The sequence below is a fragment of the Phascolarctos cinereus genome, unplaced genomic scaffold (assembly GCF_003287225.1).
Source record: "Phascolarctos cinereus isolate Bilbo 61053 unplaced genomic scaffold, phaCin_HiC Scaffold_2;HRSCAF=192, whole genome shotgun sequence".
In the NCBI taxonomy this organism is placed as follows: Eukaryota; Metazoa; Chordata; class Mammalia; order Diprotodontia; family Phascolarctidae; genus Phascolarctos; species Phascolarctos cinereus.
Genome location: NW_027555625.1, coordinates 156,905,488 through 156,921,032, shown reverse-complemented (window position 1 = coordinate 156,921,032; position 15,545 = coordinate 156,905,488). Strand labels below are relative to the sequence as shown.

Here is a 15,545-nt window from a genome sequence, read left to right as displayed (position 1 = left end):
AAAAAAGTGCAACACAGCTAAACATTTAAGAATATATGTTTTATCACCATTTGACTTTATATAGCTAACTGGTTCATATGGAGATTGAGTCTATAACCAACCTTGGCCTATAATCAACCATGCTGACTAGAGAAAAAAGATTGATTATATTTAAATTCAAAATGAGCACATAAAAATTGTGCTTAATTTATAATTTTGAATTTTCCCCAAAAAAATGATACTTAAACTAAAATGATTCGATAATTTCCTAGAAAGAAAGAAACCTCCATTAAAGCTAAATCTCCCACATGCTGTCCCAAAATAGAAATTATGAATGGCTTCATGTTAATCAAATACAATCATTTATCATTGAAAAAAATCAGAATATCTTTTTAGCCAACCTACAATACATTTAGGAGTTTAGCAAATTTTAAGACTGAAATAAAGATTGCATTAAGTGACTGCCTAAGATGAATAGATTAATGTACTTAGCATCCTCAATTTCAATCTACAACTTTTCAGCACAGCAAGGAAAAGTGTTCCTAAAGCTTCACAAGTCAACATAGAGAGAAAAACAGATATTCACAATGATCTACTCATGGTCTTTCACTTTATAAAACATATCAGAATGACAATTAATATATTGAGGATAGGAACCATGTCCCACTTTCCTTGCCTAGAGCCTAGTACAATACATTGCACACATAACAGACATTTAATGTTTGTTAAATGAGATACTTCAATGCTGAGTTTTGACCACTTTTTCCTAATGAAGGCAGATAACAAGTACCCCTCCAAATACCTATAAAAAATGGCTCTAAACAAATTCTAAAGCAGCAGAACCCACAAAAAGACAGAGTGAAACAAATTTCCAGCCCAAGACAACCTGGATATCACACCCGGCTGGGAGAGAGGCGCAGCTCAGCGTGAGCATGCAGGCCGCAGGGAACCTGGAGCAGGCCTCAGAGGACTGAATCAGGGGCAACTGTGGCAGCTTCCAGACTTCTCAACCCAAGAACACCAAAGACAACTTAGAAGGTCAGTGGGAAAAGTCTGTTTCTGTGGTGAGAGAGGAGCTAGGTCTCAGAACCAGTTCCCAAGCACAGAGCACAGAGAGCTGAGCACTGCCAAGGGGCAATGGCTCCCTCCTGAGCTTCTGGCCCACAGACTGAGGGGGAATCAAGTGGCTGATCAGAGGGGGATTTCAGGGATCTCTTTGCCAGTGCTGAGGCAGGAATCTCTTGCTTTGCCCATGCTTGGATCTGGGTCACAGTTCTGGGTGGCAGTCGTGGGGCAAGGAGGAGCCCTGGTGTGGTGGAGCTTGTTGCGGCTGTGAAGAGCAAATCCTCCTCACAGTTCCGAGACAGAAAAGAGAGCTTCTGGTCACTTACAGACCAAAGCACAGGCCAGGAAAGGAGTCAACACCTCGCCCTTTATCATACCACCTTGGAAAAACTGAAAATTTACACTTCCCAAGAATTATCTCTAAAAACAGCTGTACAAACCCCCAAAGCTTGGGACAGTACATTCTCCACACTGGAAGCAGAACCCTACACAAACAAGGAGTTTATAACTCAAGTAATTGGCTGGGATCATGAGCAAACCTCGCAAGAAGTGTCAGACCACAGAATCTTTTTTTGGTAACAAAGAAGATCAAAACATACAACCAAAAGAAGACAACAAAGTCAAAGCTCCCACATCCAAAGCCTCCAAAAAAAATATGAATCAGTCCCAGGCCATGGAAGAGCTCAAACAGGATTTTGAAAAGCAAGTAAGAGAAGCAGAGGAAAAACTGGAAAGAGAAATGAGAGTGATGCAAGAAAATCATGAACAACAAGTCAACAGTTTGCTAAAGGAGACCCAAAAAAATACTGAAGAAAATAACACCTTAAAAAATAGCCTAACCCAAATGGCAAAAGAGGTCCAAAAAGCCAATGAGGAGAAGAATGCCTTAAAAAGTAAAACTGGTCAAACAGAAAAGGAAGTCCAAACACTTACTGAAGGAAATACTTCCTTAAAAATTAGAATACAGCAATTGGAAGCTAGTGACTTTATGAGAAATCAAGACACTGTAAAACAAATCCAAAAGAATGAAAAATTAGAAAACAATGTGAAATATCTCACTGGAAAAACAACTGACCTGCAAAATAGATCCAGGAGAGACAATTTAAACATTATTGGGGCTTAGATTCTTATAATCTAGCCATGGCTCAGATATTCTTATAACCTAGCAACTGCTTACTCATGTTCAGACTCCGTAAGAGTCTGCCCAATATGATGGATGTTCTAATAAACCTTGCCTTAAAAAAAAAATAAAATAAAAAAATAAATTATTGGACTATCTGAAAGCCATGATCAAAAAAAGAGTCTAGAGATCATCTTTCAAGAAATTATCAAGGAAAACTGCCCTGATATTTTAGAACCACAGGGCAAAATAGAAATTGAAAGAATCCACAGACCTCCTCCTGAAAGAGATCCCCAAAGGAAAACTCCCAGGAATATTGTACCCAAATACCAGAGTTTCCAGGTCAAGGAGAAAATACTACAAGCAGCCATAAAAAAACAATTCAAGTATTGTGGAAACACAATCAGGATAACAAAAGATTTAGCAGCTTCTACATTAAGGGACAGGAGGGCATGGAATATAATATTCTGGAGGGCAAAGGAGATAGGATTACAACCAAGAATCACCTACCCAGCAAAACTGAGTACAATCCTTCAGGGGGAAAAATGGTTATTCAATGAAAAAAAGGACTTTCAAGCATTCTTGATAAAAAGACCAGAGCTGAATAGAAAATTTGACTTTCAAATACAAGACTCAAATGGAACATGAAGAGGTAAACAGGAAAGAGAAATCATAAGAGACTTATTAAAGTTGAACTGTTTATATTCCTGCATGGAAAAATGACATTTATAACTCACAAGACCTTTGTCAGTGTTAGGGTAGTTGGAGGGAAAAAACTGTATGTATGGATATAGATATAGATAGATAGATAGATAGATAGATAGATAGATAGATAGATAGATAGATAGATAGAGGGCACAGGATGAGTTGAAGATGAAGGGGTCATATCTGGAGAATAAAATTAAGGGGTGAGAGAGGATTACACTGGGAGAAGGAGAAAGGAAGAGGTAGAATGCAGTAAATCATCTCACAAAAAAAAACAGAAAAGAAAAGGCTCTTACAGTGGAGGGGAAACAGGGGAAGGTGAGAGGGAATGAGTGAATCTTATTCTCATAGGATTTGGCTTAAGGAGGGAATAACATACACACTCAATTGGGTATGGAAATCTCTCTTACCCTACAGGAAAATAGGGGGAGAAGGGCACAAGAGAACAGGGGAATGATAGGGAAGAGGGCAGATTGGGAAATGGGGTAATCAGAAGCAAACACTTCTGAGGAGGGACAGGGTCAAAAGAAAGAATAGCATAAATGAGGAGGGTGGGATAGGATTAAGGGAAATAGAGTTAGTTTTTCACAACATGACTACTATGGAAGTGTTTCGCATAACTGCACATGTATAACCTATATTGAGGTACTTGCCTTTTCAATGAGAGTGGGTGGAGAGGGAGGAAGGGAGAAAATTTGGAACTCAAAGTTTTAAAAACACATGTTTAAATAAAATGTTTTCACATGCAACTGGGAAATAAGAAATACAGGAAATTGTGTACAGAAATCTATCCTGCCCTACAGGAAAACAGAAGTAGGGGGATAAGAGAAGAAAGGGAGAGATAAAAGGGAAAGAAGACTAGGGGAAGGGATATTCAGAATGCATGGCATTTTGGGGTGAGGAGAGGGGCAAGTTGGGGTGAAAATTTGGAACTCAATCTTGTAGAAGTGAATATTGAAAACTAAAGATAAATTTTTTTAAAAGTCAGGATGACTGGTGATGGCCCAGGATACAGTGGGGGAAAAAAGAGAGAACAATTCTATTCTAGATATGATTCTTGATTCAAGGAGAAATTGGTTGCTAAGGTAGAAATGATTATGGAAACTCTGAAAGGAAGTGACCACTCCATTTTTTAATTTGTAACAGAATAGCCAGAATAAACTGGCATGCATTCAAGATTTAAGGATAACATTCCACAGGGTTGAGAAATTTAAGGTGGCTGTCATCGCCTAAAATTCTACAGAAGTCATTGGGGAGAGAGGGATTCTTGAGAATGAAATTCAGGGCGGGGTGGAAAAAAGAAGCTGTCTAGAGAGACTAATGTGGATGCCTAGGGAACTCAGATTTTTTTTTTTAAAGAACACGTACAAAAGAAGGAATTAAGGCAGAAATAGCAGATGGTAAATGTGAAAGTATGGCATGATCCTATAAAAACAGCATCAGGACTGGTAAAGCTTATGATGATCACAGATCTAAAAAGTATCAATGGTAACCCTATTTCACAGATAAGGAAACTGAGAGTCAGAGAGATTTATGTGACTTACCCATGGTAAAACAGCTAAAAAAAATGGTTTAGGCTGGACAGTAGACTCAAGGAAAATAAAGTTTTACTGTTATTTTTAGCTATTTGGGAAAAAATAGGATAGTCAAATAAATGATAGGGCTGTTCCTTCGAAAGATGACAACAGATGAAAAAGAGAAAGCAAAGATGCTCTTCAACTATTATTTTCCTTGCATTTCTTTCTACCAAGAATGCTCTTTGGGAGAAATTCTATTTAAGGTTACTGTAGACATTATAAAATATTTTGGAGTCTACCTGCCAAAACAAATCCAGGAACTATACAACACAATTATAAAACACTTTTCACACAATTAAAGTCAGGTCTAAATAATTAGAAAACATCAATTGCTCATGGATAGGCTGAACTAATATAATAAAAATGACAATTCTATCTAAGTTAATTTACTTATTCAGTGCCACATTAATCAAACTACCAAAAAATTATTTTATAGAGCTAGAAAAAATAATAACAGATTTATTTGGAAGAACAAAAGGTCCAGAATATCAAGGGAACTAATGAAAAGAAATGCTAGGGAAGATGGCCTAGCTGTTCCAGATCTTAAATCGTATTATAAAGCAGCAATCATCAAAACTACTTGATACTGGCTAAGAAACACAGTGGTGGATCAGTGGAATAAGTTAGGTATGCAACACACAGTAGTATACTAATCTACTGTTTGATAAACCCGAAGACTCCATTTTCTGGGAGAACAACTCACTATATGACAAAAACTTCTGGGAAAACTGGAAAACAGTATGGCAGAAACTAGGCATAGACCAAAATCTTATACCATATACCAAAATAAAGTCCAAATGGGTACACGATTTAGATATAAAGGCTGATACTATATGCAAACTAGTTTACCTGTCAGATTTATGGAGAACAGAAGAATTTATGGCCAAACAAGATAGAGAACATTATGAAATGCAAAATGGATAATTTTGACTACATTAAATTGAAAAGTTTTTACCAAAGCCAATGCAACCATGATTATGAGGGAAGCAGAAAACTGGGAAAGAATTTTTACAACCAGCCTCTCTGATAAGGGCCTCATTTCTAAAATACATAGAGAATTAAGTCAAATTTATAAGAATACAAGTCATTCCTCAATTGATAAATGGTCAAAGGATATGAACAGGCAGTTTTCAGAAGAAGAAATTAAAGCTATCTAGTCACATGAAAAAATGCTCTAAATCACTATTGATTAGAGAAATGCAAATCAAAACAACTCTGAGGTACCACATCACACCTATCAGATTGGCTAACATGATAAAACAGGAAAATGATAAATGTTGAAGACGTGGGAAAATTGGAACACTAATGCATTGTTAGTGGAGTTGTGAAATGATCCAACCATTTTGGAGAGCAATTTGGAACTATGCCCAAAGGGCTATGAAAATGTGCATACCCTTTGATCTAGCAATAGCACTTCTAGGGCTGTATCCCAAAGACATCATACAAATGCACCCACATGTACAAAAATATTTGTAGCAGCTCTTTTTATGGTGGCCAATAATTGGAAATTGAGGGGATGCCCATCAACTGGGGAATGGCTAAACAAGTTGTGGTATATGAATGTAATGGAATACTATTGTGCTATAAGAAATGATGAACAAGCTGACTTCAGAAAAACCTGGAAAGATTTGTATGGACTGATGCTGAGTGAATTGAGCAGAACCAGGAGAATGTTGTACACAGTAACAGCCACATTGTGTGATGACTAACTTTGATAAACTTAGCTCTTCTCAGCAATGCAAGGATCTAAGACATCTCTAAAAATTTTATGGTGGAAAATGCTATCCACATCCAAAGAAAGAACTATGGAGTTTGAATGCAGATCAAAGCATACTATTTGCTCTTTTTTTTTCTTCTGTTTTATTTCTTCTTTCTTGTGGTTCCTCCTATTGGTTCTAATTCTTCTTCACAACATGACTAAAATGAAAATATGTTTAGTAGGAATGTATATGTAGAGCTTACATTAGATTGTATGCTGTCTTGGGGAAAGAGGTGGGGAGGGAGGGGAAGAAAATTTAAAACTCAAAAGGTTATGGAAGTGATTTTTGAAAACTAAAAATAAATAATTAATTTTAAAATTAAAAAAAAAGAAAAGGAATGCTCTTTGGTATGCAAAGTGCAGAATAGAAATGACTAAGAGGAAATTAGTCTACAAGTAAGAGAACAAGAAGAGAGCACTTACCTCACCTTCAAGAGTTGAAGTCAAAAGGCTAATATGTTACCTTTTCTAGTTAGGAAAGAATGAGTGATACTGTGTTTCCTACACACAAAGATGTATGCTAAGCACCGAGAATACAAATAAAAAAGAGATATATGCTTGAGAAATGACTAATAGTCTGATGTAACTGCAATGAGGAGTGTAATGGGGAGTGCTTAAAGGGAAGTATTATGAAGCAAAAGGCAGGCAAGAGTAAGATAATAGGGTGCTTTAAATGTCAGGCTGGGGACTTTATTCTAGAATACAAAATTGCTTATTAATCTGAGAATACAATCTTATAATGAATCCTAGTACCTGAAGAACGGTAAGAATGCTTTTGAGCAGAAAAACATTACCTATAGATTCAACTAATCATCATAAATTCTACCCCCAGACTTTATGTATGCTGTCTCACTGGGATACACAGAATTTAATATATCTACAAAAATATTCTTATTTGGTTGAGGTCAAGATACTATTCAATTTCTAGGTATCAGTTCTTTTTTAAAAAAAGATATTTAATAACTATTCAGATAATTTTTACATCTTTAAGAGAGCTACTGTCTCGTATATAAATATAGCCTAAACAACTTTTAAGACAGAAATAATTAACTTATAAGACAAGCATAATGGGACACTCAAAAGAACACTGAATTTGGAGTAAGGAGAATTGGGTTCTAACCTTAAATCTACTCCCTAAAATCTATGTGATTTTGGGCAAGTCACTTCAGTCAATTAGTAAACTTTTTTTTTTGGCTAGGCAAGTGACTTTCCCTGGGTCACACAGGTGATGAATGTTATGTATCTGAGGCTGGATTTGAACTCAGGTCCTCCTGACTCCCGGGCCACTGCTCTATCCACTGTGCCACCTAGCTGCCCCAGTAAACATTTATTAAGTGTCTATTAAGTATTAGCTGCTGTGTTACATGATGAGGCTACAAAGAAAGACAAAAGACAGTCCCTTCTCTCAAGAAGCTCACAATCTAATGGAGGACACAACAGTAAACAACCATGAACAAACAAGCTATATAAAGGATAAACTGCAGAAAATCAATAGCATGAAGGCACTGAATTAAGGAGGATCAGGAAAAGCTTCCTGCAGTAGTGGGTGAGATTTTAGCTAGTACTTGAAGGAAGCCAGAGAAGCCAGCAGGCAGAGATGAAGAGGGGAAAAAATTCAGGAATGAGGAACAGCCAGTGCAAATGCCCAGTGTCAGGCTATGGAATGTACTGGGTGAGGAACAGCCAGGACTCCAGTGGCACTGGCTCTCAGTGTCCTTATCCCTAAAAGGAGGGGGGTGCACTAGCTGATGCATTCCAACCCTGAACTTTGTGATCTAAAGGTACTGTAACAGCAACTACTATATGCAGTCTGAGGTGCAAATTAGGACATAGACAGATTAAATCAAGAGTTGGCAAACTACTGCCCACAGCAGAAATCTGCCAGCTGCCTGCTTTTAAATAACGTTATTTAAAAAACGTTATTTAAAAAGTGTAAAAACGATTCTTAGCTCATAGGCATAAACATGCGAACTCAGCCCTCAGGTGTAACTGGGTAACCCTTGGGTTAAATGCTTATCATTGGTGGCTCCCATATGCACTGAGTGTAAAGTAATAAAACACTTTCTTCATAACAACCCTATGAGGTGGACAAAACTAATATTATCATCCCTACTTTACAGATGAGGAAGCTGATTCTCAAAGAGCTTAGGTGATTTGCCTAAGATCACAGTGTAGTGCAGTACTGAAGGACATGCTCCAAGAAGACTTCTCAGACAAATCAGTTACATAATAGTTCCATTACTACAAAATTTCCCCTACCAAAAAAAATGAATTTACATTTTTATAAGCTTCCCCCTATAAGAGGTGCTACATGGTACAGTGGATAGAGTGTTGGGCTTAAAGTCAGGAAAATTCATCTTCATGAATTCAAATCTGATCTCTGACACTTATTAGCTGTATGACAATGAGCAAGTCACTTAACCCTGTTTGCCTTAGTTTCTTCATCTATAAAATGAGCTGGAGAAGGAAATGGCAAACCACTCCACTATCTTTGCCAAGAAAACTCCTAAAAAGGAGTCAATGACTGAACAACAACGATTCCTTCTGTAAAACTACACACTAGGAAAAATAAAAATAGAAGCTCTGTAGTTGGTTGAAGTAAGAGTCAGAATGATAATTTGATAGATTCTGGTTGTAGATTATTTCAAATTTTATATACGTTGAAAAATATTACCTTTAATAACAGTAAATAATTAAAATGAAATTATATCACAAGAGTAAAATACTTAAGTAAATAAGATTTCTTGGCTATTCTTCGCTTTGGCCACATACCTGTAGTGTAGCTTGCACACCAGCTTTAATATTCTTATTATCATCTTCCAACACACAGCCTCTGCTAACAGCACTGGTAAAGGAGTAAGTTCGTCCCCAGCTTGAAGATCGTTTGTGACCAGAATGTTCAGTTGTGGCCTTTTAAAAACAATAACTAGTTAATACAGAAGGAAGATTTATGAATTCAAGTATTTATCTCTAGCTGTAGGAAATATTATTCAAAAGTTAAAATGACAAACATGTACTTATTTTTATTCATATCTATTTATCAGTCATGTGGTCAGTTATTCAAAAATCAAGATTGTTAATAGAGATTGTTATTGGTGCAGCTATATACATCTTTAGTTCAGAAATATGTCAAAGCTTTTAATAAATTACTCACTGTGAAAATATGTTCTTTCAGAAATTACCTCAAGCTATTTTTTTAAACAATTTTGTTAGGAATCTAAATAAAACCTAGCAATTTCTGTTGTTTTTCAATATCCTGCTGTATATAAATGTACCCTCTTCATGACTTCTGGCTGGTATAATAAAAAAAAATCAAAGACATGGGGCATATAATTTCAACTATATTAACTGCATGATGACAATGCTTATGTGTATTTTAGAAAGATTTTCAGGATCTGATACTAGAAATTATTATTTTGTCATTATCTTGCAAATCTTCTCAGATGCTTAACAACTGATCTGGATACCTTAATGAGACCATTCTAGCAAAACCTTTTCTTTGAAGGCTAAAGGCTATGACCCCAAATTCTTTTTACATAAATATAAAGGACAAAAATGTAATGTTCACATGTAAAGCATAATGTAAGAAAATATTTTATTAAACAACCAGCTTCAAAGATAGTTAATCAGAAAAGGTAGTTAGTCATAATTTGTTAATTAAAAAGAAATCCTTGCCTTAGAGTTTCTTCTGTGAAAGCTCAAGCCCCTTTATGAAATAGCTCACAGTCCAACCATTCACAGGTGCCAAAAGCAATGCAGTTTAAAGGAGATAAGACACTGAAAGAAACGTGTCTATTTATTTTCTATCAAAAATGTATTTCTAGCTAATGTAGCAAATAAAATAGCACCTGTTTATTATCTGTCTCTGTCACTGACAATCCCAAATTTGCATCATCATCTTGAGCAATATCTTTTTTATCAGGTTCCTCCATGAACAAAGGTTTGTCCTGTAGTATCCATTTTCTATATACTTTGACCACTTTTCTTGTTACGGATATGTCACAGGAAGGCAACAAAAATGCCTGAAATTATAAAAGAAAATTATATTTTAAACATATGTCCATAAATATGCACAAGTCACTGACAATCAAAACCATGTAGTTCAACACTAATTTCACATTTTCTCTGGGGGTGTGTGTGTGTGTGTGTGTGTGTGTGTGTGTGCGCGCGTGTGCACGTGTGCGTGCATGTAAGCATATGTGTGCTTAGGTAGACCTGTTGTTCTTGTTCAGTTGTGTCCAACTCTTTGTGACCCCATTTGGAGTTTTCTTGGCAAAGACAGTGGAATGGTTTGCCATTTCTTTCCCCAGCTCATTTGAGAGATGAGGAAATTGAGGCAAACACGGTTAAGTGACTTGCCCGGGGTCACACAGCTAATAAGTGCCTGAGGCCAGATTTGAATTCAGGAAGAGGAGTCTTTCTGGGCCTGGCACTTTATCCATTTCACTACCAATTGCCCCTACACAGATACACAGATACACACACACACACACACATTGAGTTTTATAACCATTTATTAAGAGTCACATAATCTTGAAAATACTTCATATTACACTGTATTCACCTACTTATATACATGTCATATCCTGCCAGTGCAATATAAGCTGCTTGAAGGTAGATAACCTTCCTTTTCTGTTGTTTTTCAATGCCCAGAGCTTTGCACAGTGCCTTGCACAGAGTATTTAATAAAATTTGAATGAACTGAATTTTCAGTAAAACACAGTACATAAAAAATGGAGTAAAAAGAAGCCCCCTCTCTCTCTTTTAGGAAATGGCAGAATGTAGATAGTGGTGAGCTTCTTTCAAATCTTCCATTGAAAAAGCATGCCCAGAACAGCCATCTCATTATTTCCCAACAGGCTGCACTCTGGAGGACTTCATCAATGCTCTAGGGAATGTCATTATCCTACAAAGTTACATCAACCTGAAACTCACACCTCTTCAGAATCTCCTGCCATTGGGGCTCTTCCGTGCCTCTAACTGGAGAGCGTAGAAAGTAAAGAGGAGAGCTCCTCCTCCCCACTCCTTTTTAGCTTCTTTTTATGTATTGTCTCCCTCATTAGATTGTGAGTTCCCCAAGGACAGTGACTGTCTTTTTCCTTTCTTTGTATCTGAAACTGTCACCAATCTAGTCCAGGCCCTCATCACTTCACCTTGGATTATTGCAATAGCCTGCTGGTTATCCTCCGTGTTTCAAGTCTCTTCCCATTCTAGTCCCATCAGCTGTTAATTTGATCTTTCTATAGCAAAGGTCTGATCATGTCACCCTTCTATCCAATAATCTCCAATGGCTCCCTATTACCTCCAAAATCAAATATTAAATCCTCTGGCATTTAAAATCCTTTCTAACCTCTCTTCCTCCTAGTTTTCTACTTTTCTTATACTTTACTCTCACCCACACACTCTGCTAACCAGTGACACTGGCTTCCTTGCCATTCCTTATATGGACCCAACAACTTTCAACTCCAGGCATGTCCCCCATATGTGAAATAATTTCATTCTTCATCTTTGTCTCCTGATATACTACCTGGCTTCTTTCAAATCCCAAATAAAATCCTACCTTCTACAAGAAGCCTCTTCCAATCACTATTAGTGCTAGTGCTTTCCTTCTTTCGATTATCTCCAATTTATCCTGTATATATCTTGTCTGCACATCGCTGTTTGCATCTTGTGTCCCCCATTAGACTGGGAGCCCCTTGAGAGCAGAGACTGTCTTTTGCCCTTCTTTGTATTCCCAGAACTTAGCACGGTTCCTGTCACATAGGTCACGCTTAATAAATGTTTGCTCACTGAGTGAAGAGTGCTATTATATGGAAGCAAGACAACTCTAAAAAGAGAAGGTTGGAATAAATGGCTTTATAGCTCTAAATTTATGATCGTATGATTTCATAATCCTGATACAGAATATAACAGTCTCCAAAGAACTGAAAATGAATATCACATAGAGGGCAATAAAAGGGCATATGGTAGATAGAAGCAGGTTGCATTATGTAACCAATGAGGAACTTCAAAGAAGAAAAGAAGTAAAATACATCACCAGAAAAATTATAACACTGAGAGAAGATGGACTGGTCATGTGGTAAGGGGGAAGGCTGACAGGTGGACAGCAACAATGCTTTACTGGTGTCCTTACAATGTTAGCAGAAACCAAGGAAATTCTGCACAATATTTGACTAAAATTATGGAACAAGAGTCACACAGAATGAGCAGGACAGATGGACCGCACTGATATGGATGGAGGGAGCATCCAAACTGATGAGATCACAGATCCATTTGAGTAAAGTTGAGATTCACTTTCCACTTGAAAGAGAAAATACAAATTATAAGAATCTACTTCAGAGCTCTTGCTATATCATTGGCCAAATCCTCAAAGCAAATAAAACTGAACATTAAAGAAATCTGTTCAGTTGTTTCAGTCGTGTCTGACTCTTTGTGACCCCATTTGGGGATTTCTTGACAAAGATACTGGAGTGGTTTGACCATTTCCTTCTCCAGGTCATCTGACAGATGAGGAAACTGAGGCAAACAGGTTTAAATGACTTGCCCAGGATCAAACAGATAATAAGTATCTGAGGTCAGATTTGAACTCACAAAGATGAACTTTTCTTACTCTAAGCCCAGCACTCTATCCACTGCACCACCCATCTGCCCTTTAAAGAAATACATTGGCTATTTAAACAAGATAACTAATGAAAAAAACTATAGCAGCCATATTTATATGATACTCAAGGTTTATGGTAAGGATATATATTCTCTCTGATGAAAATCTTCTGGCACTTCTGGTAATTAAATATATTTGGATGGGATCTAGCAAGACTCCAGTATACAAATTCATCAATCATTGGAAACTATACTATGAAAGTGGTTTTTTGGAACAACTTCTTTTTAATGGATCAGAACAGTTATTCTCTTTTTATATTAGGAAATTTTTAGAAATTCCCAATCTGGTTTCCATTTATCTTCTATTTACAAATATTTAAAGCCCACTTGAATTGTGGCGAGAACAAAAAATTAATATAGATTAAGTGTTGGGTACCAGCAAGACTGAAGTCAAACAAATGATCTTGGGATTTGGCTAAAAATAATCATTTATTATACTATCCAGTTCAAAATAAGTATTTAAAAACAAAAATCCCTTAAATGAAGAGTGAAATAATATGAAAGCTCGAAGCACCCTGTGGCAAAAAAAAATTAGGAGAACAACAAAGTACATGATGTTTTGTTGTTGCTGTTGTTGTCTTAAGTTATGCTTGGAATCAGAGAGGGAAACAAGGAGGAGAATGTAAATGGAGGTCATCAGAGGTGAAAGGGTCTACTAAACTCCTACTTTGTTTCTTTTCCTTTAGCAAGGTAAATGATCTTCAAACTTAAACTGTAGATTAAAACTTCCTGAAAGAAACCCAAAATAAGTAAAGACATAGAGAAATCTAATTAGTCAAAACAGGTCAAGTTCTCTGATCCACGTGAGTTATACATGTTTGAGAGTATTGAAAAATATATACCCTTGGGATTGTTTAAAATCAATAATTATAACAATCTGTGGAACATGGTCCTCCACAATCCCTCTACCCCAATAACTCATCATAGCATAGAGATAATTCTGAACTTTGAGAGGCTCTGCCAATGATTATAACAAAGCTGGAAAGATTGAGTATAGGTTTCATGACAGACTGTATGGTCTATATGAGAACCTATCTATCTACCTACAGGGCTGCATTAATAGAAGTTTCAACACTAGATGATGAGGTTTTTTGGCCACACTGACCCATAAAAAAGATTAAAATACAAAACAGCCCTTAGTCCTGAGTAGGCTCTTCCATTTCCATGCTGATGGCAGCAAAGTGTCACAAAAAGAGACAAAGAAGACTAAGAATTGCACTGTTCTTAGACATTCACAAACATTTACCTGTTTGGTATTGTTAACGTGCAAGCTTTGTTCAACACACTACTAGTGGAAATGACCATGTCCAAATTCACATTCTTACTATAAATTAAAACAAAACAACAACAACAACAACAACAAAAATGGCTAGATGGAAGCATGGCCTCATAAGTTCTATTCAAAAAAAGCAAACAAAAGACAAAGTTGGTTGTACGGTGTGCTCAAAGGCAAGAAGAAATACAATTTCATCTCACCTAGAGGTACCCATGCTGTACCTTAGTAAACTGACCACAGCAAATATAACAGCAGCTTATCTGCCAATCGCTATGTTGGAGGTTGAAGAAGTAGGAAAATTCTGAGACACATTAACTAGATTTTTTGATATAAATCAACATACATCTTAATACTTGGTGACATAAATGAGAAGGTGGTCACAGAAGAATACAGTAAAGACTGCAGGGACAGATGAGGAAATTAAATGATGAAAGATGAAGAAATGAAAAACAACAGAGGCACACAGACTACTTAAAAACCTGAAGTCTTTCTTCATGAACATTTTTTTCTAAGACTGTCGGAAAGCACTGAATGTGTGGGAGATAGAGTAACACACATAAAAAAAATGAAACTGATTATATCTCAACAGTGAGGAAACAAGCATTCCTTGCTGTGAGAATACTATTTGAATCTGTCTAGGTAGCTAGACCTTTAATTAGTCAGTCAATTAAAATGTATTGTGAAAAACCTGGAAAGACTTACATGAATTGATGCAAAGTGAACGGAACCAGAACGTTATACACAATGACAGCAATACTGTTCGATGAAGAACTGCGAATGACTTAGCTATTCTCAGCAATACAATGATACAAGAAAATCCAAAAGGACTAATGATGAAGCACACTATCCACCATGAAGCATGCTATTTTTCACTTTCTTTCATTCTTTTTCTTTTGAGTCTTCTTGTACACAATGACTAATATGGAAATGTTTTAAATGACTGCACATGCTCCCATCTCAGGGAGCAGGAAGAGGAGGGAGGAAAGGAGGCATTGAATTTGGAACTCAAAACTTTTTTAAAAAATGTTTAAAAATTGTTTTAACATGTAATTGAGAGAAAAATAAAATATATATATTTTTTAAATGTGTTAAGTGCTAGTCAATAAAAATGTATTCATAGACAAAATACAGTCCTTGCCTCTGTGGAGCTGGAGTTAAGAGGGGCCAGGGAAAGCTCCCTATAGAAGATGGAATTTTAGTTGGGACTTGAAGGAAGTCAAGAAGGTCAGTAGATGAAGATGAGAAGGGAAAGCATTCCAGACATGGCAGACAGCCAGAGAAAATACCCAGAGCCAACAGAGGAAGCGTCTTGTTTATGGTACAGAGGCCTCTGTCACCGGATTGAAGAGTATGTGGCAGGGAGCAAGGTGCAAGAGGACAAGAAAGGTAGAAGGAGGTCAGGTT

General features: G+C 36.7%; 1 protein-coding gene across 1 annotated transcript in view; it reads right to left on the bottom strand.

Moving 5' to 3' along the window:
* Positions 1-15,545, bottom strand: part of RALGAPA2 (Ral GTPase activating protein catalytic subunit alpha 2) — a 417,261-nt gene that overhangs the window by 316,126 nt on the left and 85,590 nt on the right. Inside the window, exons 12-13 of the mRNA XM_020989297.2 lie at positions 10,054-10,227; positions 8,978-9,115 (exon numbers count right to left, since the gene is read on the bottom strand). Of these exons, the coding sequence (XP_020844956.1) occupies positions 8,978-9,115; positions 10,054-10,227 (312 nt within the window). The remainder of the gene's footprint in view (positions 1-8,977; positions 9,116-10,053; positions 10,228-15,545) is intronic.